The following is a 27228-nucleotide window of genomic DNA, read 5'->3' as shown; positions in this document are numbered from 1 at the left end:
CCAAGGTGATTCCAGGTTCCAGTCATTTAACTCTGTTAGATTCACCTGTGCCGCTAGAGGGGGACATGGCTCACTGGGTTCCTCCATCACAGAGACAGGAAGCTTCGGCACTCTGTCCACTAACAGTCATTTGCACTAAAGCTCCATTTGTGTTTGCCGTCAGCACAAAACGAAATTATGTCCTTGACGAGCGGCACAGACCTAACTGAGGTGACAACTTTGGTGGCACCAATGTATGTACGGTATGTTAAACTTCTTTCACACCGTACCGTAGCCAACCGTGCAAATCGGAGATGCGTGCCAATCACCTCGCAACATACGTGAACTTAATAACAAAGCTAGAGAGCCCGCTGAGACAAAATTATATTTCGCTATAAAACAGAATCTGTGCCAAATGAAACCACTCGGGGACTGACAAGTCTTATGCACTGCACGTGAGACGTGTGATTTGCAGTGCAGCTCCTGTATATTTTCACATGCGCGCCTCTAATGGTCATGGTCACTCAACCCTGCACTTGGGCGAATAAAAGGAACACAAAAGAAACCACGCACACACAGGGGCTACAACGATATGCAGCAGGTGAGAGCCATCGACTGGCACGCTTCCCAGCATGAAGCCAAACGGCAAAACTAAACACTTGGTTCGTTAAAACGCGAATTATTTTAATGTTTTTGGATGAGTCCAAGTATGGATTTCCACGATGGGACACGTGAAATGAGCATTTTTTCTCTCAAGCTTTTGCAACGGACCACTAAATTGCCGCCCCCTGTAGTCCGTATAAACCGCCGTGCCCCAGTAGTCGTACCGACGCGTGGGTCTGTGGTGCGCGCACGGTCGTGGTCGCGAAGCCTCACCGGTGGCCTGCGTGCCCACGAGCGGGAGGCTCTCCGTGCCGTGGTGGAGCGCCGTCACGCTGACCTTGTAGTCCGAGCCGGGCTGCAGCTGGGAAATGACGGCCGTGTCAGCGTCGCCGTCCGGCGCCGGCGACAGTGTCTGCGGCACGCTGTCCTCCAAGGACTCGTAGAGCACACGGTAGCCCGTCACCGTGCCCTCCGGAGAGTCCCACGAGATGGACATGGAGTCCACGTCCACGTCCGTGAAGGTCAGGCCCTTGGGGGCATCGATACCTGGGGACCATCGACGAGCGAAGAAAAAGGATACAATCGTTGCTATCCACGTTTTTCCACAACAACGCTAATTATTGCGTTGAGCCACGGTGTCATATCGTTTAGGATCCGTATCTAACAGAGGGGTCCTTTCCGATAAACAACTGTCAGGTCACCAGCATTCGGTTTAAGCAAGCCTGATCCTGCCGATGAGTCGACGAATGTCAAAACTGGCACAGAGTTTGCTTGTAGTCAAATAATTATGCTGGTACAATACACTCCCAGAAAGGGCGTGGGGCTGATGGAAAGTAGAAAACAAAAAAGTTTTTGTGGTGCAACAAACACGGGAAGGAGGCGTGTCGTCTCTGTTAATTTACAATGTATGAGAATCTGGTCCCACAGATGGCATTAATCAGCAGATGCAGAATGCAACAAACATATCCAATCCTAACTCGACGGGCTAAAGACAGAAGTCTGTTAGCGATAAACTCACAGCGACCAAACCCGGGCAAAACTCACCTGTCACCACGTTCTTCGAGGCGGGCAGGCTCTCCCCGTGGTCGCTCAAGGCGTACACGTTCACGGCGTACTCCAGGGTGGGCAGCAGCCCGTCAATGGTGACGTCCGTACGGCCTGGGGGGGGGGGGGGGACATGGGCCCACCGTCGCTCACACAGCTCGCTCCACTGCAGCGCAAGAGCGGCAAGCGTTCGCAGTGCTGCCCTGTTCGTGACACAGCAATGTATTCGCATTGCGCACGTTAACCAGATCAAACCAACGGCGTGCTGTGCGATTGTTTAAAGTAGCATTGTGGGTTAACTGCTCTTGGCCAAATGACGTGGCAATGCTGTGAAGTTCCACCGCACATTCACTCCATGTGGTATCTTACGGCCGCAGCAGCAGCAACTGCAAAAACGTGGCAGGATTCTCATGAAAAGAGTCTTGAGACTCGGTGAGGCTTCCTCGGGTAAACATAATGTACGAGTTTGACAATAAAATATTTTCCGTTTCCATTTATCTTTTATGTACTCTTTAAGTAAGGACTCCTAAAAACTGGCATTAAACAAACTAAACATCTGCATTATCGATAGTCTACTTTACTATTCATATGCAAGAAGCATTCCCCTGCAAATGCTATTTATATTCCAGGTGATAGACGAATTGCCAACTTCAACTCGCAACAAACTGCGTGAATTTTTGGTGAAGTAACCCGCGAGACCGACACGAGGCATGGGGGGAGGCCCTCATCCAGCAGTGGATTGACAGGGATGGGCCATGTGCAAAAACTGAGTTTTCCCACACTGATTATTTTAGATCAGGGGTCGGCAACCTGCATTTCCGGAGCCACGTGTAGTGGCTCTTGAAGGACTGTTGCTGCTTCGTGACTTTTATTTATTAAGGACCACCACCGTATCATATTCACATTGCATTGCGGCTCTTGCAATAGTGTTTTATCGAATTAGAAAAAAAATGATCTTGTTATTTTGGTTGCCGAACCGTTTTCGACGGATCACCATTTGCAACCAAGCTCCTCAACATAAATTGCCTTAATTACAATAAAACTGTATTCGCCATAACTGTATCTTCAACAAATTGTGTCATTCACATATCAAATGAGCCTGGCAGTTAGTCGAGCCAACTTGGCTTGGAAGGATGTCTTTCAATATAAATACGCGATCCGTTACACGTTCAATGAACTTGAGCGTCCGACTGCATTTCTCTTACCCGATGGAAGCTCACGTGTGTCCTGCGTGCCGCGGCCTGTCTTGGGGATGGACGTCACACGATAGCCATTGATGGGGGCTTTCGAAGGCGCCCAGCGAATGCGAATTGTGCGATCGGTCACCTCCATGACCTCCAGGCCACTTGGAGTGTCCACCTCTGTGCCATGAGCCGGTGCCGTACCACACACACACACACACACACAATATCCCCCATATAGCCTTTAATAGTGTTGGGACAAGTGCTGTTAACGAACACCTATGAAGGCCGGCATGGCACACGAGGGGGTGGGTGGCCAGCACCACACCCGACCGCCTTTGTCTCCCTAGTGGCGATGTTTACACACCGCACCAGGTACTCAATTGAGGCCGAGTTGACCGAGGGGAGGCCCAGGACCAGGTTCAGATAATCGTCACCTGTTTGCCGTGTGCAGGAATCGAACAAACACACACACAATTCACCAAGTGTCATATACCTCCAAGCATTTCAATAACTTTCAGCGTTAAGCTTATCCATGTGAGATAAAATATCGTTCTTAATAAGACAAGACTTTTATTAACAATGATTCGTTTTTGATCGAGAGCCCTTTTCACTGGGGCTTCTCAAAGCAACATCGCATTTAAAATATTTCAAAGGGCACGGGGGAGCTGCTGAGGATATATTGCTTCCAAGGGCACCCACAGTGGCAGCTATCTGTGGGCACAAAATGATTGAGCACCTGCTCTGCAAGCGGGCATTAATCTGCCAGTAAGGGGGCGATGAGTGGGGCCATGTACGATGCCAAGTGAGCGACCACGTGGGTTATATTTTCACTTGGCAAAATTGGGCCACGACGTCGGCACACGATGACCTCCTTGTTTTGAAAGACGTCACGGGATCTTTGACGTCCAATGTTAAGGAGACTGCAAATTTTTTTTCATGGTTCATGGGGGGTGGGTAGGTGGGGCGGTAAAGTGGGAATGCTCCAACCTCTCATAAAAAAAAAACCCTCATAATTAATATCACATAGCGTCATCGGTCATGCAAATTGCATCTCATAATCGCCGAGGATCCACAGACAAGCTGGAAGACTGCCAGGCGGCGAGCCAGAGCTAACAATTGCTTGTAGTTCTCTATATAATCAGATGTTTACAGCCAATTAGTGAGTATAGATTACAGTGAGTGTGGGAGGAAACATTGTCCTATCCACCAACCCTCGTGCTGGATTACAGACATGCATCACCACCGCCTGGGCCAGCTTGGAGGAAGAGTAGGCCAACATACCTTCTAGGGGGGGCTTTCTGATTGTATGTATGTAGAACTTCTTTTGCACGGTATGTAGCCAACCGTGCTAAATCAAAGGTGCGGCGGAAGGACAACAAACTAAACACAAAAGAGCAGCTGAGGCTCGTCTACCAACAATGGCAAAAACTATCAAATTAATGGAGGGGCGGGGGGAGTTGCACTTGCACCCCCCCCCACTCACCCATCCCCCCGCCCCCACTGGCAAGGCCACTCACGAGTGCTCTCCGTCTTGGTGATGGGCTTGCTGGTGGCGGGGCTGTCTCCTCTGCCCGTGACGGCATACAGCGACACCGTGTACTCCGTGCCGGGCTGTAGGCCCAGGATCACAGCCGAGTTTCTTGTGCCCGGGATGGTGAGCTCTGCTGGGGGCCGCCTGCTGCCTGTAGCATAAACAAAGATCCCGCCCCCAACAGTACAGCCTTAACAGACTGTAGGAGCAAGTGCGAGTAGCACCTATGAAGGTGCTACTGGCACGGCACACGAGGGGGTAGGAGGCCAAGCATCACACCCGGCCGACTGTCTCCATAAGTAGCAATATTGAAACATCGCACCACCTAGGGAAGGGCCTAGGATTGGTATAGAATAATCGTCACTGGTTTTGGTGGCCGTGAGCAGGAATCAAACTTGGGTCAGCGGGTTCGTAGCGCAGCGTGCTAACCGTTGCACTGCTGTTCCCCACTGCTGCCTGAAGCCCACGCACGCACGCACACACGCACGGGCGTTCCTCAACCACCGTGCGCCATTACATTACACAGCCGGGCAGGGTCCACAGCAAACAAGTCACCGCCGACCATAAAGACAGACTAGTGGGCTGCTACGGACGTGGCAACACAAACACCGACGTCACCGAGGAGCCGACTGTGGAAGCACCGGGAGGACTCCTCTCTCCCCCCCACGGCAACTACGGGGACATCGCTACACCAAGTCCGGACGTAGCGTGGGCGATTGATCACACAAGGACATTAAATAAATCTATTTCAGTTCATCACAGCTTTACCTGCTCAAAATTGCTCACGCAAAACATTACGATTGAGAGTTATACAAATAACCAACAGCATGCAATCAAATACGTATAACTCGTATGAGGGGGTACCACGCCACATTCCACACAGACAGATTCAACAACCGAATGGTGTACCCGCCATCTCCTGGCCAACTCGCAGCTCAAGCTCACAATAACTGGTTATTTATTACAGGATAAATCTTGACTTACCAGCTTTTGTGACTGCAGGAATTCATATTCTTTGGGTCTTTCGGTAAAGCCACGTAGATAGAAAAATAATAAAAATATCACGAGGTTTCGATTGCAGCACAAGCAATCGTCATCAGGTGAAAACATGTCATCAGGTGAAAAAAAAAATTCACCTGATGACGGAATTGCTTGTGTTGCGATCAAAACGTCGTGATATTTTTACAATTTTTCGATCTACGTGGCTTTACCGAAAGACCCAAAGAATATTATTACAGGATGTTTTAATGAATCCTTTTATTAATAAGCTTGTTGGGGCATCTACACTAGCACGGCACCCACTCGTGTGTGGATAAAACGGTGTGGAGCGCTGTACCGGTCTCCACGTAGCTCAGGCGGTAGTAGCGGACGCTGATTGGAGGCGGCGTCCAGGACACGGAAAAGGTGGTGGGTGACGTGCGAGTGATCACGAGGTCGGTGGGGCCGTTTGAGTCTACAACACACGACGTCCAATCGCATCAGCAGGACGTACCAGAAACAAAATCTCCGAGGACACGCAGCACTGCCACACGTATAAAAGCCTTTAAACAGGCTGTTGGGGCAAGTGCTTTGAGCGCATAGCAGCACCTATTAAGGCCGGCATCGCAAACGACAGGGTTGTTGGCCAGCACCACCTTTGTCTCCCCAGTGCTGAGGTTGACACACTGCACCAGGTGTTAAGGACTCTGAGCGCTGCACCTACCGAGTTCTCGATCGAACGTTGCATCCGACTCGCAAAATATGTTTCTCGTCATAAATTGTCTTTGTTATTATTTACATTTTTTAGCCGAGTCGACCTTGGGGAGGCCCAGGACTGCTTCATATATGGCTGTGAATGGGAATTTAACTCGGGTCGCCAGTTTTGCAGCACAGTTCTACAACCAACTGCACTACCGCTCCCCACAAATATAAATAAAACAGAAAATGCACGGGTGCCTGCCTGATCGTGTGGCGGACCAGCCACTGAAATTTCTCGCTCCATTTGGCCTCAGTTTCTGCTGTAGTTGACGCTCACAGTAACTCAGCTGCATCAATTAATTTGTGTTTTTTTATGAGGAAACCCATCCTCGTGTGACGGGGCGAGCGACCACCAACTAGCGAGACTACCGCTTTTGTCCACCAGCTACCAAGTGTGAACGATGTAATATTCAACTCATCTGGACAGATGATTGTGTGTGTGGGTGTATTGGCATTGATATGACCGACAGGCATAATTGTTCACCTACAGCTTCATGGCATTTATAGTTCTGGGTGCTGCCAGAGCATTAAACAACAAAAAAAAATCGATATATTTTACCATATTAATCCGATGGCAAATTCCTTTCTCTCATTTGTCGTGCAAATTGATTTCACACGTTTAATTATGACTCTGTGGTTACATCATCAGCTCTTGCATGGCCTAGAATAAATAGACAGGATGATACTATCGAGAGGAACGAACAGGCTTCAAACCCGACAGAAATTTTGCCAATAAGAAAAAAAAACATTGAACATGACCAGGGGGGGCAACTCGCGACAACATCATCACGCCACGCGGTCCCACCACACAACCACTTAAAAACGCAATGCGATCATTTCAGCACAAACACGCACACGCACTCACAAAAACAAAGAGTTTGTTCACAAGCGTTTAGAGGGATACTCTCCCTTCCACTGTATAAAAGTGAAAAGTGGATATTCCAATAGAAACGACCAGCCATGGTGCATGCTGGTGGGGCTTGACGGGAGGGGATAGGTGCATGCGGTACTACACCCCCCCCCTCCTCCGGGGATGGACAGGGGGTTATTTCTGCTCTGCGGGAGTGACTGGTTGAGGAGTTCGCTGGGTGCGTTGAAGTTATCTTTGCTGAAGTGCTCCTCTCCTCTCTTCCTCCTACCCTTTTTACCCCATTGACACCCTCCCCCCTCCTTCTCCCATCCCCTTTACCCCCTCACTTTAGCTCTCTTCCTCCCTCGTCTTCCCCTCCCCATATCAATGTACATGCTCCCGCGCTAGCGGCCCCCACCGAAGAAAGGCAGCGAGCCCAATTTCATCTGCCCGCGAGTTCTGTCCGTGGAGTTTCTGTGCCCCCTCCCCCATGTTGCTGTTCGTGTTATGTACCAGGCTCATGTTAGGACAAAAAAAAAAACAGAACAGCCATGCCACAACCATCCCCATGCTATGTGACGTGGTGTCGTGAAGACTGCTCATGCACCGCCCCCGATGACACTCACTGGTGGCCTGGGAGCCGACGAGGGGCCCGCTCTCGCGGTGCACGTCGCGCCCGATGGCGTACACGCTGACCGTGTACTCCGTGCCGGCCTGCAGGCTCGCCAGCACGATGGAGGTGCGCTCGGGCGGCACGCTGTCCTCCGCCACGTGGCCCAGCAACTGCGGGCCGTAGGCCACGCGGTAGCCCGACACGGGCGCGTTCGACGGCGTCCAGTAGACCGTGAAGGTCGAGTCCGTCACGTCCAAGAACTCCATGTCTGTCGGAGCGTCGATTTCTGCACGGGATTTAACGGAGACGAATGAATTAACGAAGACAAAGATCCCCCGTGTAGACTGGAGGCGTGAGTGCCGTTAGCAAGCGTGGCGTAAGGAGGGGCGATGTGGCCAGCAGCACACCCGGCCCTCTATCTCCCCAGTGTCAATGTTTACGCACCCCACCAGAGACTCATTTAAGACGGAGTCGACCTTACCAGCAATGATATTAGCCTTGGCCGACATTTGAACTCAAGACTGAAGGTTTGTAACGCAGAGCACTAACGAACTACACTACCACTCCCCACTGACATCAGACAAAGATCCCCCGTATAGCCTTAACAGACTGTTGGGGCAAGTGCTATTAGTGAGCACCTATGAAGGCCAGCACGGCACACGAGGGAGTGGGTTGCCCAACACCACGCCCGGCCATCTTCATCTCCCAAGTGGCGATGTTTACACACCGCACCAGGGACTCATTTGAGGCGGAGTCAACCTTGGGGAAGCCAATGACCGGTTCAGATAATCGTCACTGGTGTTGGCCGTGAGCGGGAATCGAACTCGCAGCGCGCTAACCGCTACACCACCGCTCCCCATTACATGCAGCATAATGGCTACGTGTGAAATGCACACACACAGACTCTTTAGAAGTGTCCAACTAAGGTTGAGAGCTGAACAAGTATATTTTGGAAGATAATAATTACGATTGATAATAATAGATATTTGGGTAAGGCCACGTTATAATCTGGTCAAATTCCAGTCAAAAGACTCTCCACCACACCACATAGCCAGACATATTACGTTGTCACGTTACAAGCGTTTAACGTGCCAATTACTGTTGACTTCATAGATTTTAATCTGAGTTACTAGATTTCTAATTGCTAAACTTGGCTGTGAGAATTGCTCTTTAACTTACCAGTGAGCTGGAAGAATAACAATTGCCACGTTAAACAAATGTACACCACGTGACAATTTAATGATTTGTTTTGTCGGGTGGTGGAGGACCTTACAATACAAATTTGTCCAGATGATTATATGGCCTAACCCAAATATCAATTTTGAATATCAGGTTGAAAGCGTTAAGGCGTTAGCTCTGTCCAATTGTCCGTAATGGGGGGGGAAACTATATAACCCTCATAAAAATCATCTGATATGACTCGCACTTTAGTACAGTGTTGTTGCGGTTAGGGACTTAGATTGGTCGTAATTAAAAGTGGTGTACAAATGGTGTGTACACACAACTTTTTTCGCTCCGTACATAGCCAACTGTGTTAACCAGAGGTGCAGGGGAAAGACAAGAAAATAAACCAAAAAGTAGTTACAAAGAAATGAGCTTTTCATCGATATTTAAAAATGCATAGCTCCAATGGCTTTCGTTCTTTGATCGATGGTTAGCCAGGCGATGCCGTGCAGGGACAAGGGCCGCGGTACCTGTGCCCTGAGTTCCAGAGAGGCCCACGCTCTCGTGTCCGCGAATCACCGTGTGCACACTGACACCGTACACGGTGCCTGGCAGGAGACCTGGACACCGTAAAAAAGCCTGACATGAGCACATTGGCAAAAAGGTGAAAATGCACAATTTTTTTTGGCGACGAAAAAAAGTGTGGCAGTAAAACGTCCTGTACATTTTTGGTGAATTGTAATAAATGGTACAATGAGCAGCACATGTTTATTTTGTCATGGCATGGTAAAAATCCCTCGATGTCCTTTTAAAATTGGCGACTCACTCGTGGCCAAGATGTGGATAGGAATTTACTTTCTGAAGGAATACAAAGGAGTTCTTAACCCTTCCCATTCTGATGACATACGTCTAAATCACTCATCTCGATTCCGTTCCAATGGCGTACATGTAAAATTACTTTATCGGTACGTCTTCAGGTCAGAAGATGTACAGAGGCTCCCACAAGGCCATGTGGGAGGGCATGTATACATGTAATGGCCGCCTTCACACCACGTTCACTCATCATTTCGAGTATATTATTTGTGCGCCTATGAAAGGGCACTTTAACCCTTTCCCGTTCCGATGACGTAGGTGTACGTCATCAGTTTTTCTTCCGATTCCATTCCGATAACTTTATTGGTACCGAGGCTCCCACAAGGCCATGCGGGAAGGGTGTGGCACAGTTTAGCACCAGCTATCGTAGAGTGCGGCGGTCATGTCACTACAGTTCTCTGCGGGGAGTACAATGTCTTTAAAAACAACGGTGCTACGGCCTCTCAATAAAATGAATGCTGAACCGCTTGCGCGTCCTGAGATTCAGTGGTGAACGGGACCACCCACCCACGCGCTGCAGCTTTACCTGTCAAAATAACCTCAAACTCGTCGGGTGAGGTGCTGACTTCGGACAGCAAATCCTCGTGGCGCAGCGGCGAGTAGCGGATGAGAAAAGATTCCGTCGTGGAGATTGGAGGCGCACTCCAGCTCACACGGAAGCTGTCCAGCTCTACTTGCGTGAAACGCAGGTCTGTTGGCGGAGGCACAGCTGCAAAGACAAATGCACAGATCGGTGAAATTTTAAAAAGTTACGAAACAAGCGGGGGCCCCGATTCCCCTCATTTCATCCCCCTTTCGTGCGGTTCCGTCGCGCCGGAATGGATTACCGCAGATTTCTCTGTACCCCCCCGTTACCGGAATTTTTCAGTGTGATGTTATCGGGCTCTCGTTTTGCCAAAATAAAAACAAAAAGTTACGAAAAAGGTTACAAGGAAAGAACACAATGAATACACCAGTGGCAAGTTTCAGATAACATTACAATCATTTTGATCAATGGCAAAAAAAGTTAACAATGCTGCTTTGATGACATGGAAGGGGGACCCCACACAATGAAATGAAGAACATGAAAGCTCAAATTCACACAAGAGGGAGGTAGATTGTTTTAATATATAGTTATCAAGCAAGGGCACCAAGGCTCAGAATGGCGAGTGGACAGCAACATACATCACTACCGCTGTTGTAATAGATTAAGAGATAATAACACATTTATTGAATTGAGTAACGTTATAAGAGCGGGGGAAAGGAGGCAATGGGATGAATATATAGCGCCTTTGTCCAAGGCGCTTTACAATTATAAAAGTGTACATTAGATGATAGCGGTTGAGATAAAGAGTGGGCTTATTAACAGTGGTGGTGTAATTTCGATTTAAAGCTTTCGTGACTGCAGGGATTCATCTTCTTGGTTCTTTCGGTAAAGTCACGTAGAAGGGAAGTAATAAAATAATAAAAATAAAACATAATAAAACAATTCTCACGACGTTCCGGCCACAACGCAAGTAGCCATCCTCAGGTGAAAACCAGGTCTGTCGAGGCGACAGCGTCCGAATGAAACAGCACACGTGCTTGGAGCATATATATAAGCTGGGTTGGAAGGGGGGAAGAAAGGGCGAGCCTTCACAAAAGAATATGCATATCAAGAGGAATTTAGCATATTTATGGGAAATGCAGGTATGTGATTAGTACTGCATATGCCCGTGCATTATGCAGGATTAGCAGCATCAAAGGGAGGGGGTAAGGGAAATGCAGGTATGTGATATGGGAAATTCAGGTATGTGAATGGTATTATTTATGCCCGTGCATTATGCAGGATTAGCAGCATCAAAGGGAGGGGATAGGGGTAGCATTAATGAAGGGAAGGAGTGTTAATAGTATATAGCTGCAGTAACTAAACCACCACGTAAACAACTAAAGTATAAACTACATATTATCATCAGTATACTAAATATACTCTACAATAAGCTGAGTTACTAACAGTAAGTAATACATTACAATTCTATGTCGTAAAAAATATAATATGCTTCCATCCAAACTTTATTCTCTTACATCACATGAGTCTACACCGTACTATATACTGCCATAGACAAACCCAACGTTAAATTATATACTGTATTGCTATAAACCATGTATAAGATATAGGGTAAAAATTCCTCTTGATATGCATATTCTTTTGTGAAGGCTCCCCCTTTCTTCCCCCCTTCCAACCCAGCTTATATATATGCTCCAAGCACGTGTGCTGTTTCATTCGGACGCTGTCGCCTCGACAGACCTGGTTTTCACCTGAGGACGGCTACTTGCGTTGTGGCCGAAACGTCGTGAGAATTGTTTTATTATGTTTTATTTTTATTATTTTATTACTTCCCTTCTACGTGACTTTACCGAAAGAACAAAGAAGAAAAAAGTGGTGGTGTAGTTATGGTAACAGTTAGGAATACAGGTGGAAGTGGTTAGGGAGCAGTTGGGGTAGTGATAGGGGTCGGGGTAGTGATAGGGGTTGGCGTAGGCCTAGTCGTAGCTGGTGGGTGGGGGCAAGGAGTTGCAGTAGGATGTGCCCAGGATAAGAGATGGGGGTTTAATGGAGGAACAGAAGCAGGTTGGTGAAGATGATTCTTCAGTGAAGATGACTGTGTGGTGACTGAGTGGGTGAACCGAGTGGGTGAACTGAGCTCAGTCGCAGTTGCCAAAGGCAGAGATGTACGGCGGTGAATGAGTCATTACCTGTTGTGAGGGTAGTGGAAACAGCAGTGCTCTCTGCAACGCCCTTCACGGCCGTGATGGTGATGTTGTACTCCACGCCGGGGGTGAGGCTCTCCAAGGTGAGGGACGTCTGGTCGGGCCTCACGACTTCATCCAGGGAGTGGCCTCGCTGCCCGTGGAGGGGCGTCCCACGCACGCGGTACCCGGTCAGGCCTGGTGGGGGGGGGGGGGGGAGACACGGCAAGGAGAGAGAAATAATATTGGTGAACAATTGGCTCAAGGGGGCAATGCTTTTAAAAATGCAGTTGAATTGTATCATGAAGCAATTATCGAACAGCAACGGTTGAATTTCATTTTCAATGAGTAATTCAGAAAAAAATTGCTTTGCATATTTAGAGCCACGATCAAAAAAAGTTAACCATCAACGTTAACCCTCTTAAACAAGATGTGCTGGCCCAATGAGCAGCGTATACGGCCAGTCCCCGAGATACGAATGTCTGACTTACGATTATCCGCACTCACGAACAAACCGCCACGAGACGTTATTATTTCTAACCATGCAAATTGTGAACGTTCGGTCGTAACTTGCGAACCTGAACTGCCGAACTATTTTGTTCGGCGGAGCGATCCTCCGCGAGATGTAAACAGTCCCAGCATCCCATGTGATACACGACACTTCAATTAAACGGAAGTGAAAACAAAACTATTTTTTTCCCTTTTCATGTTACTCTCTTTTGTTTTTTTTTTAATTCACTATACAATATTTCATACAGTATTAAATGCAAGTGTACAATATGTTTTCTTATTTGTGAGTTCAACAATGCTTCTCTATTTTGTTGAACCATAACACATTTTATCACCACTCACCGTATGTACAATTAAATATAAATTTCGAGGTACCAACAAATCGCAACCCGTTCATAAGTCACGGCCTGCCTGTATATACGTATATACATCTACACCTCAGTTCCATACATACATCAGTTCTACACAGGAGGTAGCTCATATGCACGTTCAGCTTGATGTGGACTGGTTAGAGCGGCAGGTGCTACCTGGAATGGAGACTCTCTCCCATGTGATGGTCACTTCTCCGCTCTCGGAGCTCGAGTCCACTTGCAGGTCCTTTGGAGGGGTCACAGCTGGGCATGACAAGAAAAGAAATCGTCAAGAACCCATTCTTTATTTCAATATTTTGTCTTGCTAAACAACTGGAAAAGAAGCACGGTTAGGACTTTCAAAAGCATCATGCATTAGGATCCATAAGAGAGGTTTTTGGGTTAGATCACGTAAATATATAAATGTGTCATTAAAACCCGCCACCACCCGACACAGCCAACTAGTAAGGTTTGTCACGTAAACAGAACATGGCAATTTGTCACTAGTAGAGCACACCGGTGTGTTGGAGAGCCAAGCCAGAACATTTACAATCTGAGTACGATGCTTCGCCAGTAACTACAACCAACTTCATCAGGCGACAGCAGATTTGTGGAGAAGTCCACCTGTTTCATTCCTTATATAGAGGCATAGATGTGGTGACCACGTGTGCCAACAAGGACACTCAATTGATATTGATAATGTTGAAGTTCTGTGCAAAACTAGCTACTACTGGCTAAGACTAATTAGAGAATGTATCAAAATTGAAAGAAGTTAAAATAATCTGTAGGGAACTCACCGGTGCTGTGCGTGTGGCGGGTCGGCTGGCTCTCTCCGTCTCCCGCCAGCGTGGTGACGCCAAAGTCGTACTGCACGCCGGGCTGCAGCCCCGAGAAGGTGTAGACGCCCGTGTGGGGCCCCACCGTGTCCTCGGAGAGGGCCTGGGACTCGCCGGGCAGCGAGATGGACACGCGGTAGCCCGTGATGCCGTCGCGGCGCAGCGGGGTCCAGCGCAGCACGATGGACGTGTCGATCGCTTCGTCGGCGTGCACGTCCTTGGGTTTTGGGATGTCTGGCGTGTCGAAACAAAAAAGGAGGTTGGGAAAAAAAACCATCGCGTGCGTTAGAGTGCACGCATAGTTACTAAATAATAATAATAATAGCTCTCGTCTTGGGCCACTCGCCTCCGTATTGTCACTCGTCTACCACTGCCGCTTCGGCTACCGTTGCCGTGAACTTCGCTCAACCGATTCCTCCACCCATGTTGAGGTCGCGACGGAACCGTACGAAAGGGGGAGGGGAAATGAGGGGAATCCACCTTCACAAACCCACACGGGCCAGGATGGGTGAACCATGGTTCAACAATCCCCATCACCTGTATGGCACGGGGAGAGCCTCATCCAGCAGTGGGTTGACTATGGGGCTAAACATATTCTTAGGTTTTTTCGGTAAAGTCACGTAAGTAAAACATCAAAATTAATGAAAATAAAATAAAATAAAAACAAAAACCACGACGTTTCGGAGGCAACATAAGTCTCCGTCATCAGGTGGGACCGTCACAGCCGAATTAGCTGCATCAAGTGAGGCAATGATTCAAGAAGTAATCCCTTATAAGCAAGTTGAAGGGGGGAGGAGAGGGGGGGGGGAGCTCATCAGAATGTGGTAGCCAATGAATGGAACGTATCGGGAGGGAGGGGGGCGGGGCTCAAAGATAACACGGAGTGCTAAGTACAACGTATCGGGAGGGGGAGGGGGGGGGAGCGGGGCCAAAACAATGGACGACGGCTTGGATGCGGTTGCTGCTGCACACGCCAACACAATGGACAGAGAGGGGGGGGGGGAAGGGGGGGGCTAAACATGTTCTACAGTTATCACAGTTATCACACATCGACGACCCCATCATTGCGCCACAAGACATTGATCTGCCAAAAAAATTACGGAGCTCCATCAACCGCTTCAGAAGAGCAAATGGTCGCTGAGCCACACACCTCCTCCACAAGTGGAGAATTAAAGACAACCTATGGTGTGACTGCGAACCACCACCCGAACCAGGCAATGGGACCCGTATCTCGAATAACTGCATCCTACGCCAGCTCTCCGGCGGACTGAGCAGTATTAGTCGCGCAACTCCCGAAGCTATCGCATAGCTCACAGACTTAAAACTTGTACGTGTGATTTCCACATACTTGCCATACGCTAGAGAGAGAGAGTTATCGCACAATGCTCTGACGATGCCTTGCAAAAAAAGTATCAATTTGGTGTTTAAACATCTTAACCACCTGTTTTATTCCAAGAAAGGGTAAAATCTGTTCTTACGTTTCATCATTTTAATACCGCCAAAAAGGTCCCGTAGATATAAATGCCCCTTTTTGTTTACAAAATCGTAGCTTCACCATTGGGGGAAAAAAGCGAGTCTAGCAGAGGAACAATGATGAGTCTACGTTTCTCCGGTCCCCCTTGGCTAAACGAACGAAGTTGCAAGCGGCGCAAAGTTTGAAGAATAGGTTTTACCCTTTATGGCAATAAAACAGGTGCTTAAGATGTTCCACCACCAAGTACGTGTGGTTAATGCAGACTTGATTCCTTGAAACAGGTATCTATTTGGCATTTGAACATCTAAGTCAAGATCTTAACACCTTTTTTATTGCCAGAAAGTATAAAACCTATTCTTATTTTTCATCAAACTTTGATACTGGAAAAAAGGTCCCATGATATGGTGTCAAGTTTTGTTAACGCGCAAAGCTCCCGAACCTGTGGTGATAGTTGTTGACACCGGAGGACTCTCCTGGTCATCTACGACGGCCGTGATGGTGATGTTGTACTCCACGCCGGGAGTGAGGCTCTCGGAGGTGAAGGACGTCTGGTCGGGCCTCACGAGCTCGTCCAGGTGGTGGCCTCGCTGCCCGTGGAGGGGCGACCCACGCACTCGGTACCCGGTCAGGCCTGGAGAAGTAAACAAACATTCACGGTATCAGTAAGTTTTACTCATTTTTTTCTCATTTTTTTTTTCTCATTTTTTTTTTTAAAGACGTTTCGCTTTGTTCAGAAGCCGGCTTTTGGGAGGTGTTAGCGGCGGTTGTACTGCGTATAACTGGGTGGCGACAATATCAGCAAAAACAGGTAAATAAATTCAATTATTAGAAGATCTTGCACTACAACATTGTTCTACTTTCTCTTTGAGATAGGTACAATTAAAGTTTGTAATTTCTGGTGAAGTATATTTACTGTGAGCTTGAAACTGGACTTTTCTACGTATGTAAACCATAAGTTAGCAAAATTGTGAAACTAATATGAGACAAGATACCTGTGAAATTATCCCACGTGAAAGTGATGTGAAACATCGTTTAAAAGGTGACAAATGAACATCAGTAATACCTTACCGGACCATAAAATACAATTCAACTTAAAATTAGCAATGAAAAAGGGTTACTCTAAAAAGTTAAAATGTGTATTTGTTACAAACATTAATTCAAAATATTGAGCGTCATTGCTGTGGAATATAGATGTCAAAATAAACAATCAGATCATCCTTTACATATTTCTGCTTTATTATATTGCTATTTACATTCTCCACAACAACGCGAGCGATTATTTTGAGTTACATATCGCTATTTAATTTATTGTTGATGCAGGATCTCCCTTATCGAAAAAGAGGGCCTCCCCCCCCCCCTCCTGCCGGTACGATCGGCAGTTCACCAGCATTGATTCAAGCGAGGCGAACTCTGCTGATGAGACCCTTAATTTCAAAACCGGTCCAGAGTTTGCTTGCCGTCAATCAATGCTGCTGAAATTACGTACTCCCAGAAGGCAGTGCGGCCGATAGGTTGTGTAAGAAATTAATAATCCATAAGAACACTGCTTAGGGATTATTTATTATTGTTGTTTAAAAAAAAAAGGATTGTTTAGACTTCAGAGGGAATCTATTCTAATACATTGGTAGCTAGTGCTGCTTATGACTGGATAAAAACCAAAAAGCTAAAAATTCTCAGAGTATTGTCACATATCACCTTAGAACCTTTCCCCATTTCATCTTTGTAATTGTCATTCTCCCTATTATTGCAATTTTTGTCAAATTTTGTATTTTCATTTAAGATTTTTACATATGTAGCATAGACTCAAGAATGTGTTTAAACCCATCCACTGATAGCGTTTGGCATGTGCCAGTACAGCTATGTTTTTAAACGACCACGTAAAATAACAGAGATGTTGTAATAATGCAGCGGCTGAGTGATGCTGTGGTGATACAGTACGATCTTGGTTGGAAGGATGGATGTCCCAAATCATTGTTGAGGGCTCTCTTAGCCAATCATCACGCATACAGTAGTCCCTCGGTTAATGCTACTAATCCATTCCATGAAAACTACTGTAAACCGAAATAACGGTTTATCGAATTCGCTTATAAGTTAAAAAAGTTAAAATCACTTGAGTCTGCAAGAGAGAACGTGATGTAAACAAAGCCAGTCGAGGTCTAAACGCTCATGAATGGGTGTCGCCGATTGGCCGAGGGCATGGCTCGGCCCCACTTACAAGTGCTCGGATTGGCCAAAATAGGCGCCTGCGTGCATAATATAAACAAATCGTTAGTCAGAATGTTAACATTAATTGAAACCATGGGTTCACTATGGGAGGCGAAACGTTAACCGAAAAACCGTGAACTGATGTCACTGTTAACCGAAGGACTACCGTACTATTTTGTGCAAAATAAAAAGTGGCTCTCCCATGGAGAGACCACTCCCTGCCAGAGGAATGAGGAATTCCCACCAATAGCAAAGGCTCGCCAACATATAACAGCATTGAACTACTCTTATTTGCACAGACGGAAATATTTCAAAAGGCTTTACCTGGTATCGTCACTCTGTTCCATGTGACAGTCACTTCTCCAGTCCCCGATCCAGTGTCCACTTCAAAATCCTTTGGTGGATTTATAGCTTAACGTGAAAAACAAAGCAAGACCAGACGTGTTTAAGAATCACACACCACCACCAACAACAACAGATGCCATTCGCCACTCGGTAGTGAAGATGTCACCACGGCGCTTGTGCAGGCCACGTGTACTCTGAGGCCACGTGGCATGTCGAAGGATCGTTGCTTGCAGGTCATGGAACGGATCCAGGTGACATTCGGTGACAAAACTCTGTTGCCAAGAACAACACGAAGAGGATGGAGTCCTTCCATAAAAGATGCCTGCTGAGCATCTGCTGCCCAAACAAAATCCACAACACCGAACTGTACAAGAAGAACGGTTGTCCTACCACATGAGACATCAAGAGATGGCGACTCAGACATGTACTCAGAATTGATCAGGACCGTATACCAAAAATTGGCAAAAGATGGATATCACCGGGAAAAAGGAAACCTGGGAGACCCAAGACCACCTGGCGCAAGACCGTGAAGGATGAGCTGGCAGCAGCGATGGATCTCTCTTGGGGCAAGGCTCAACATGTTGCCAAGGACAGGAAAAGGTGGAGGGAACATTGAGGCCTTGTGGGGGATGAAGAGGATTAACTAAGACACAAAACTCTACAGGTACAACACGTAGCCCAAGACCATTTTAAGTATGGAACCAAATGTGAGTAGCTGCTCAAACATGAAGTTGGATTCGTCATCATCATCATGTAAACCAAGTCAAAGCCCAATAAAAACTTGTTCAAGAAAGTGGGTGACAGAGCAACACAGTAAACATGGAAAAAGATCTGTCGTATAGATGATATAACTCAAGCTCAAAACCAAAGAGGCAAGAGCCATGACCAAAACAACATTGTAAAGTTTAAAGATACAACTTAATTTTCATCAAGGAACGTTGTAATTATAGTACAAGGTATAGTTCAAAAACACAACGACAAAGTAATGAATCCACATTTTCCGCGAGTTAATTAAAGAACAGTTGTGAGGCATAAAGAAAGTGAAGTTATTCCATGTGCAAGACACGTCAAGGCAAAGAGGAACATTTTCTATAAACAGCGCAGACTCTGGAAATTTACCACAAAAACACTGAGACCCGTCTGAAAATTGCATGTGGAATTGATAAACCAGAAAGACTTCATAAGTGTCTTAAAGATACATTTATACCAGTGCACAGACCTCTATTCACAACGGGAAGCTAGCCCCCAGGCAAATTTCTGAGGTCACACTGATGGAGAGAGTGGTTCTCATAAAATTTTTTACTGCAAAACTGAACGGAGAACCATGGCCAGAGGCAATTACAACTGCACTGTGAGCCCAAGTGTCAGACTGTCACTCGTGTCAGGCCATCCTCACCGGTGCTCTGCGTGTGGTGGGTGGGCTGGCTCTCCACGTCTCCCGCCAGCGTGGTGACTCCCACGTTGTACCTCACGCCGGGCTGCAGCCCCGAGAAGGTGTAGACGCCCGTGTGGGGCCCCACGGTTTCCTCGGAGAGGGCCTGGGACTCGCCGGGCAGCGAGATGGACACGCGGTAGCCCGTGATGCCGTCGCGGTGCAGCGGGGTCCAGCGCAGCACGATGGACGTTTCGCTCGTGTCCTCGGTCTGCACGTCCTGGGGCTTGGGGACGTCTGCGGAGAGCAAGGGGTGGCAGCGCTCGTGAATCCCGAGTGACCATCGTTTATGCGGCGTACAAAAACTGGCAATGCTTGGACACACGCGTAGGATGGAGAGCAACAGGAAAATGTAAGTGTGTTGTTTGGAAAAATGGAAGGAACCGAAAACAGAGGAAGACCTCGCAGAGAATGGCTTAACAATGACATCATCAGAGAGTGGTGCCAGAAAGATGTGGCACTATTTGAACATATTTGCACAAGACAGAGGAAAGTGGAAACCAATTACGAAATGTGCAGTGGACATCTACGGGCTATCCGCCCATGGATCGTGATGATAACAAAACATTAGTACAGATTGGGTTACTTAATGTATCTCAACATTTACTGATGTGCCTCGAGGTTTGCATTGTGTCATGCAACCGGGGGGGGTGAAAGGTAGACTTCATTAAATACAATACTAAAATCAAAATCAAATCGCATTTATCAACAACACTGCCTTAAAATGAAAAATATGTATATAAATCTGTTGACATTCGGGCAATGGCCGTTCTTCACAGCAGATCACATTTTTAGCAAATGGGCATCATAGTGGCGAGATGTTAACTATCTCGCCTTGTATACAGGAGGTCGTGGGTTTGGGTTTGATCCCAACCCTGACACCTGTATATTTGGAGTTTGCATGTTTACCCTGTGGTCATATCGATTTTGATCTGGTTCCTCCGGTTTATCCCTCCACATTTAGAACATGCGTTTAGAGTATTTCGCTGCTATAAATTTGCACGTGATAAGCCACTTCGTTGAGATATAATTTTGTGGCCAGATCGCTTTTGAAAAAGAGCTATACAGCTCAGTGGGCCTTACCTGGTAATATAAAAAAAAATAGTTGAGTTTTATAGTTTTAGTTTGTAATAGTGCTTGTGCACCACTGCCACCACAGCGTCGCCACCATATTTATATTCTATCATAATCTATTATACGCATTTAATTTATAAACTTACATTTCCGCAAGCTATGACACAAAAAACAGTGATCAAGGGCATGTTCGTCCACTACATTGCTCAATAATAATAATGAAACAACAACAACACCATAGCAAATACCTGCGGTAAGAGTTGTTGAGAAGGGATTGCTCTCCAAGTCGTCCTTGACGGAGGCAATGGTGATGTTGTACTGTACTCCGGGCGTGAGGCTGTCCAGCACGAGCGACGTCTGGTCGTACCTCACCAGCTCGTCCAGCCAGTTGCCCTGCTGCCCGTGGAGCGGCACTCCGCGCACGCGGTACCCCGTGAGGCCTGGAGAGACAAAAATGATTAGGGAAGGCGCGTGTGGGATATTTTCTTTGCTAGTATAAAATTGATGACACACGACAAGAATAGGTTTTACCCCCTTTCTGGCAATAAAACAGGTGAAACACTGGCAAAAAAATGTCACCATAGATATAAACTGCTCATCCCGAGTTGTAAATGCTCTGATAGTGCATTGTCTATGTATTTCATTTTATTATGTTTTATTTTTATTATTTTATTACTTCCCTTCTACGTGACTTTACCGAAAGAACCAAGAAGATGAATCCCTGCAGTCACGAAAGCTTTAAATCGAAAAATGTCTATGTACTGTTCACCTTTTGGCGTTCTCTGGTCCGACACTGGTGGCGAGATAAGACCCATAAAAGAAGGCTGCTGTCTCTGGCGTAGGCCAAACAGTTTCAAAGACGATGTAGATATCAGAGAACGTTTGTGTTGCATACCACAAGTGTGTGTGGTTAATGCAGACTTTATTCCTTGCAAAAGGTATCTGGTGCTTATTTTAACATCTGCTCTTTCATTTCCAAAACATGGTAAAACCTATTGTTGTTGTTTCATTGATTGGAAAGATGTGCACTGGTTGTACGACACGTAACTCGGGAGACACAAGCGGTCTCTCGCTAACGGTACTACTATCATTATATCCCACTTTGATGACAGAATTAACTTGCGAAGACGTGCTACATTAGATCGATAAGAAAGTTTGATTTAAATAAAAGCACAGCCTTACGTTGTTTAACATTTTAATATAGTTCCATCAATTTCAGATGTACACAAGTTACAAAAGTTGGGGATTTCATCAAAGACATGACCATTTGGATAATCAATGGACAGCTACGTATTCCAAAGGATGCGCACACATGACATGGCCTAGCAGTAGCACATTCGGTACTTGTTGCAGAGGATCACCGTTCGAACGAGGCGGGCTGTCTCGGTTATTACTGTGGATGCATTAACCAAGGATATATGCCTCACCTGCTTCGCAGTGAAAGATCACGTGGCGTTGTTCAAATAGAATAGGCGTATGGTGTGTGCTGCATCATGGTCCAAATTTGTCAAATTCGAAAAATTACCTGCAAATTCCTCCATCAGGAAACCAATGGCACCCACCGTCCATTACCGGCAGACTAACGCCCGCTTGCAGGTCAGGTTCTGTACTAAGCAACGTTTTGCCGCACGGGAACAGCTGCCGCTGGCGGAGCCTCATTTCAAACGTCTCAGACGAGACGCGAGCCGTTTAATCGCATGCACAGCACTCAAAAAGGTGCCCGGATGTAAATGGCAGATAAGTATTTTTTTTTATTAAAACTCTCACCTGGCGATGAAACTCTCTGCCACGTAATGGTGAGTTCGCCGGTTTCATCGTTCGATTCCACCTTCACATCCCTGGGAGGGCCCAGCTCTGTTGACAGACGCACACGTTCGTGGATGAAGGCGCGAGAGCATTTTGCCCGTGTGCTCCGCGGCATGCGCCCCGATAAAAGCACAGCAGCGTTTTGGCTTCTTTACAATGAGCGGTAAGGGTGGAGCCCTGGAAATGCTTGCCGACGATCCCGATGACCGTATGACCTCATCTCGCGTGAGCTCAAGGAGGGTGGTTTTTGGGTCTACCCTTCCATGCTAGCCAGACGCCTTTCAAGAGGTGGGGGTACCCACACTTTACCCCACCTCACGTGATATCCCCCCCCCCTCCATTTACACCACTGGGTAGTCAAGAGATGAGAGGGCGGGATTTAAGGAGATGGGGCCATTGTTTTGATAGCCACACCGGGAGATCGAATCAAAGCGGTGACCTCTGGGGATTGCATTTCCAGTTACACCACCGTGCCAGAATCCCTTTACATCCACAATAATGTGTGAACAATTATGTCTACAATATATTAATATTAAACCATACTCTCTGGTTCTTTCGGTAAAGTCACGTATGTGCCGTGACTTTACCGAAAGATTGATATTAAACCAATAAAGTAATAATAATAATTTACACTCCTCGAGCACCTTTCACCTGGAGGTCACAAGGCACTGTACACACAAAGGCAAAGATTTCCCCGTGAAGCCTGAACAGACTGTTGGGGCAAGTGCTGTTAGCGAGCACCTACGAGGGCCGGAACGGCACACGAGGGGGTGGGTGGCCAACGCCACGCCCAGTCGCCTTCGTCTCCCCAGTGGTGATATTTACACACCATGCCAGGAAATCATTTGAGGGCGAGTCGACCTCGGGGAGGCCCAGGACCGGTTCAGATAACTGTCACTGGTGGGTTCGTAACGCAGCGAGCTAACCACTACACTACCGCTCCCCTGCACAAAACATGCACACACACACGTGCAGGCTTACACGAATAAAATCTAACCCCAAAAACATGTGGAGGGGGGGGGGGTCAGCAGATCGAGCGTCCAGTGACAGTGAATTCCACAACCCGGGGCCACGTGAGGAGAGGCCAGGTGGTCACCCATCATCATCGTCGTCGTCCAGAGACGCGACCTCGGCACACGCACAACGGGCCAGACTCGGAAGGGTGAAGAGTCCTCTTGTTGGTAACATGGGTAAAGGAGGTCCTGTATATGTACTATGTAATCTAGCAATCCCTGACCAACAGCTGAGGTGGCGAGATATTAACTACCTTGTCCGGTATACAGGAGGTCGCGGGTTTAATCCCGACCCTGACGCCTGCTGTATATTTGGAGTGTGCATGTTCTCCCCATGGTCGAGTGGATTTTTCTATGGGTCCTCCGGTTTTACCATCTGCATTTATAAACATGCATTTTAGAGTATTTGTCTGCTATACATTTCCACATAAGACACTTTGTTCAGTTATCGCTTGTGGCCAGGTTGCTTCTATAAAAGAGCTATATAGCTCAGTGGATTTTGCCTGGTAAAATAAAAATTGTTTAGTTTAGTTCAATTGTTTAGTTTCGCATCCACGGTTTTCCTTCGGCATACCAATGTTCTCACCGCGGTATGGAGTTTTGCGTCTCCGCGGTTTAGCACGGCAACCGGCACTTGCAATCTTAAATGACCCCGCATTGACGTTATCTCCGTGCATCGTCTATCTCCCAGCTCCCACCACAGCTCTCTTCCCACCACCACCAGGTGCAGGGTGGGCAAAGCCCCTCCTCTTCCTTCTAACAACCCCATTACCTCATCAAAGTCATCAACATGGACTTCAACCCTCAGTCTTAAAAGTTAAATAACATGATTGTATTGTTTTTAATCATTTTATTTGAACATTTATTGTTTTGTATTACGTTGGTGTCTAATTTATTTGTGTTTAGTGACGTAACGGGCAACATTACTAGTGTGACCACCGCGGTCGCGGTTGCCCCTAACCCCCCATTTCCCACAAGGCCTTCGTATAGCCAACCACGGCGGTTTTCAGGAACATAACCCCCGCGGTTGTTGTACGCGCATTACAGAACCATTACAAGAACACTGCGATTATATAGAAAAAAATCCCCATTAATGCGTTTTCCCCATCTGAGAGTGTCCACAATCACCAGTGGTGTGCGAGCGCCGTGCAGGATCACTCTCCCCGTCCTCCACCAGGGTGGAGACTCCAATATCATAAACCACGCCGGGCCGGAGGCCTTCGACGGCGTAGACCCCCGTGCGAGGCCCCACGACGGCCTCCAGGAGGGGCGAGGAGTCGCCCGGCAGAGACACCGTCACGCGATAGCCCGTGATGCCAGGCAGGGAGAGCGGGGTCCAGCGCAGCACCAGAGAGGTGTCGCTCACGTTGGCGAAGCTGAGATCGAACGGCTCAGGCAGGTCTACGGCCAGCCAGCCAGCCGGCCGCAGCAGCAGCAAAGCGAAATTAAGGATCAGCAAGCGCAGATTAAATGCAGCCGAGTTAGACGAGCGAAGAACAGCAACATTATTTCCAAGCGCAAAGCCAATGGTGACAATTAACAAACGTGCATCATTTGGTCAAGCATTTCGAAGCAACACGTGGTTTTGTTGGTAATGGTTTAGTATAAAACTCACTGAGAACAACGGTTGTTTTAACCACCACACGTAAATACAGGCCTTGCGATAGTGATGTTAAATGGGGAGGACGTTTGGGCTTTCAATGAGACTCCAAAAAATGTCATGCAAAGCTTTTGGAATTAAATGGATGCAAAACAATTTTTTATCAAATGATCACTAATGTAGTGGATTTTATGCACAAATGTAAATACGTATTCATATATACAGTACAACTCCAGTTATCCGTGGTCTGGTTATCCTGGGGATGGTTTATCCGTGGTGTGGTTAACCTGGGGTTGGCAGATCACAGATCACTCTTCCAGTTATCCGGGTTCTTTATCGAGCTAAATTATTTTTTTCACTGCACCCCATCCCCCATGGAGTTAGGGTCCGCACTTCTGGCAGTGGTTGTTAGATGCTAACAGTACCTATACCCATGGTCAAGTATCTTTTTGGTACAGAATACAAGGGTAAATATAGTAAGCTCCAAAAGCTTTGAATTCGCAACACTTTCAAATTATGAACGTACAAAACCGGCAACAGACGAAGCAATGGAAGAGAAAAGCGTTTAAACAAAAAACTAATTTGCAAGAGCAGCGTTGAGCAGCACCATTCGCAGAGTCGTTAATGCTGCGTCAGAGCCAGCTAGGTGCAACGGCAGCGTCAGCAGCCTGCTGAAGCCGCCGAAAAAGCAGGGCAGCAACGAAGCAGCAAACCGTCGCTCACTCACGCTTTACGCTGCAGCGTCACGCAGAGCGCACCCCTGGACAGCATGACGCTGCGCCCTTCATCTGGGCGCCCAGTGAAGTGTTTAAAATGCGAACGGTCGTTTTTCCTGGTGTTTCTCTTCCAGCGGCAGCAAAAAATTCAACGCGAGCATCTCGGATGAAAACAAACAATCGAACAGAACGCTGGCTCGCGAGTGGACTTTACCGGTGGTGAGCGTGGTGGAGAAGGGTTTGCTTTCCAGGACGCCCTTGACTGTGGCGACCGTGATGTTGTACTCCACGCCGGGCGTGAGGCCGTCCAACGCGAAGGACGTCTGGTCGGGCCTCAGTAGCTCGTCGAGTGAGTTTCCACGCTGCCCACGCAGGGGGACCCCGCGCACCCGGTACCCCGTCAGCCCTGCAAGCGGCGGGAGGGGGGTGGGAAACCGGCAAAAGGGTCAGCGGATAGCGCACGGCGCGCGCCCAGAGCCGCGGAACGCACAGCCGGCACGAGAACCGGTGAAACCACCACTTTCTTAGTTGAAGCGTATCGACATGGCCCCATGGCTTCCGTTCTCCGTGGTGAATGGCTCATCTCAGGTGCACTCTCTCCCGTGGCTACCATTCTCATCCATCCCTTCCAGTCTTGTCCAAGCCCATTTACCAATGGGTTTTTTTGTTTTTACAAATAGCATGAGGTTTGTTCAGTTAGTATGAAGATGACATCTTCTCTATTGTGCATTCTATTCCTCTTCCCTCGCCCCTCCACTTTCCCGTGCCTCCCCGAACTCTATCGTGATCCCCAAGTATCCTCCATAGCGGTCACTCATTCCTCATTCCTTGTAGCACGAACCCTGCCATCTAAATCATTCTATTCTGCCATGGTTTTTTTTTTACTATGTTAAGCCCATGAGGGAAGGCTCCGTGTAAATATAAAATTACATTCTATATTAGCTTCTTTATGCACGAGTTGTTCTCTCTGTCGTTCTAAACGTGCACAGCTCCACATTTATTCGCGTACTTTTCAGCTTTTGTACCATTTCATCTTTCAGGGTTGCGAGTTTCCTTGCTTTGCTCTCGTGTCTATAGGTTTAACAGCGGGAATTCATATTTTCAATTGTCCATCTCGCCAAAAATAGGACCTGGATGTAGGCATTGGTATGAATTGGCAAGCCATGGTCTATAGCCTCACACAGCGATAACATGTGAAGTGTTCAGACAGATGGACATCATATTTCCTGTAAATAACAATTCTATTCCATTTAGAATTAATAAAGCGCCCTTTCCAGGGCGCTTTACAACGCAAACCAACAGCGATACACAACGGGGCAGAAGGGGATGAACGCGTGGGGTGGAATGGCTGTCAATGAGGGAGGTGATGGAACGGACGGAGGGACAGGGGCTGGGAATGGACCTGATTTTGTAGGGGTAGGGAAGGAGGAATAAGGTGGAGTGTGATAGTGAAGGAGGGTGACAGATGGGTGCAACGTGGATGAGTGAAGTGATAAGATAGATAGGCGCTGTTGCTGGGCATGGATGAGGGTAGGTGAAGGATGGTAGGGAAAGAGGTCTGGTGGCCAGATAGTTGGGCT

General features: G+C 47.4%; 1 protein-coding gene across 6 annotated transcripts in view; it reads right to left on the bottom strand.

Moving 5' to 3' along the window:
• Positions 1–27228, bottom strand: part of LOC144724512 (tenascin-X-like) — a 166160-nt gene that overhangs the window by 22270 nt on the left and 116662 nt on the right. For 5 of the 6 annotated variants that reach the window (XM_078603716.1, XM_078603715.1, XM_078603719.1 and 2 more), the window contains 18 exons: positions 25863–26054; positions 24461–24733; positions 22281–22367; positions 20762–20953; positions 19404–19676; positions 17987–18073; positions 15897–16088; positions 13945–14217; positions 13325–13411; positions 12294–12485; positions 10105–10287; positions 9236–9325; positions 7555–7827; positions 5678–5794; positions 4328–4492; positions 2832–2987; positions 1627–1740; positions 856–1128 (listed from right to left, as the gene is read on the bottom strand). In XM_078603716.1, the coding sequence (XP_078459842.1) occupies positions 856–1128; positions 1627–1740; positions 2832–2987; positions 4328–4492; positions 5678–5794; positions 7555–7827; positions 9236–9325; positions 10105–10287; positions 12294–12485; positions 13325–13411; positions 13945–14217; positions 15897–16088; positions 17987–18073; positions 19404–19676; positions 20762–20953; positions 22281–22367; positions 24461–24733; positions 25863–26054 (3219 nt within the window). The remainder of the gene's footprint in view (positions 1–855; positions 1129–1626; positions 1741–2831; positions 2988–4327; positions 4493–5677; positions 5795–7554; positions 7828–9235; positions 9326–10104; positions 10288–12293; positions 12486–13324; positions 13412–13944; positions 14218–15896; positions 16089–17986; positions 18074–19403; positions 19677–20761; positions 20954–22280; positions 22368–24460; positions 24734–25862; positions 26055–27228) is intronic. The other variant, XM_078603718.1, reaches the window with a different exon arrangement.

Source organism: Lampetra planeri, chromosome 21 (assembly GCF_965212315.1).
Source record: "Lampetra planeri chromosome 21, kcLamPlan1.2.h2, whole genome shotgun sequence".
Taxonomy (NCBI): Eukaryota; Metazoa; Chordata; class Hyperoartia; order Petromyzontiformes; family Petromyzontidae; genus Lampetra; species Lampetra planeri.
Note: the sequence above shows the minus strand (reverse complement) of the source record. Positions and strands in the feature narration are given on the sequence as shown.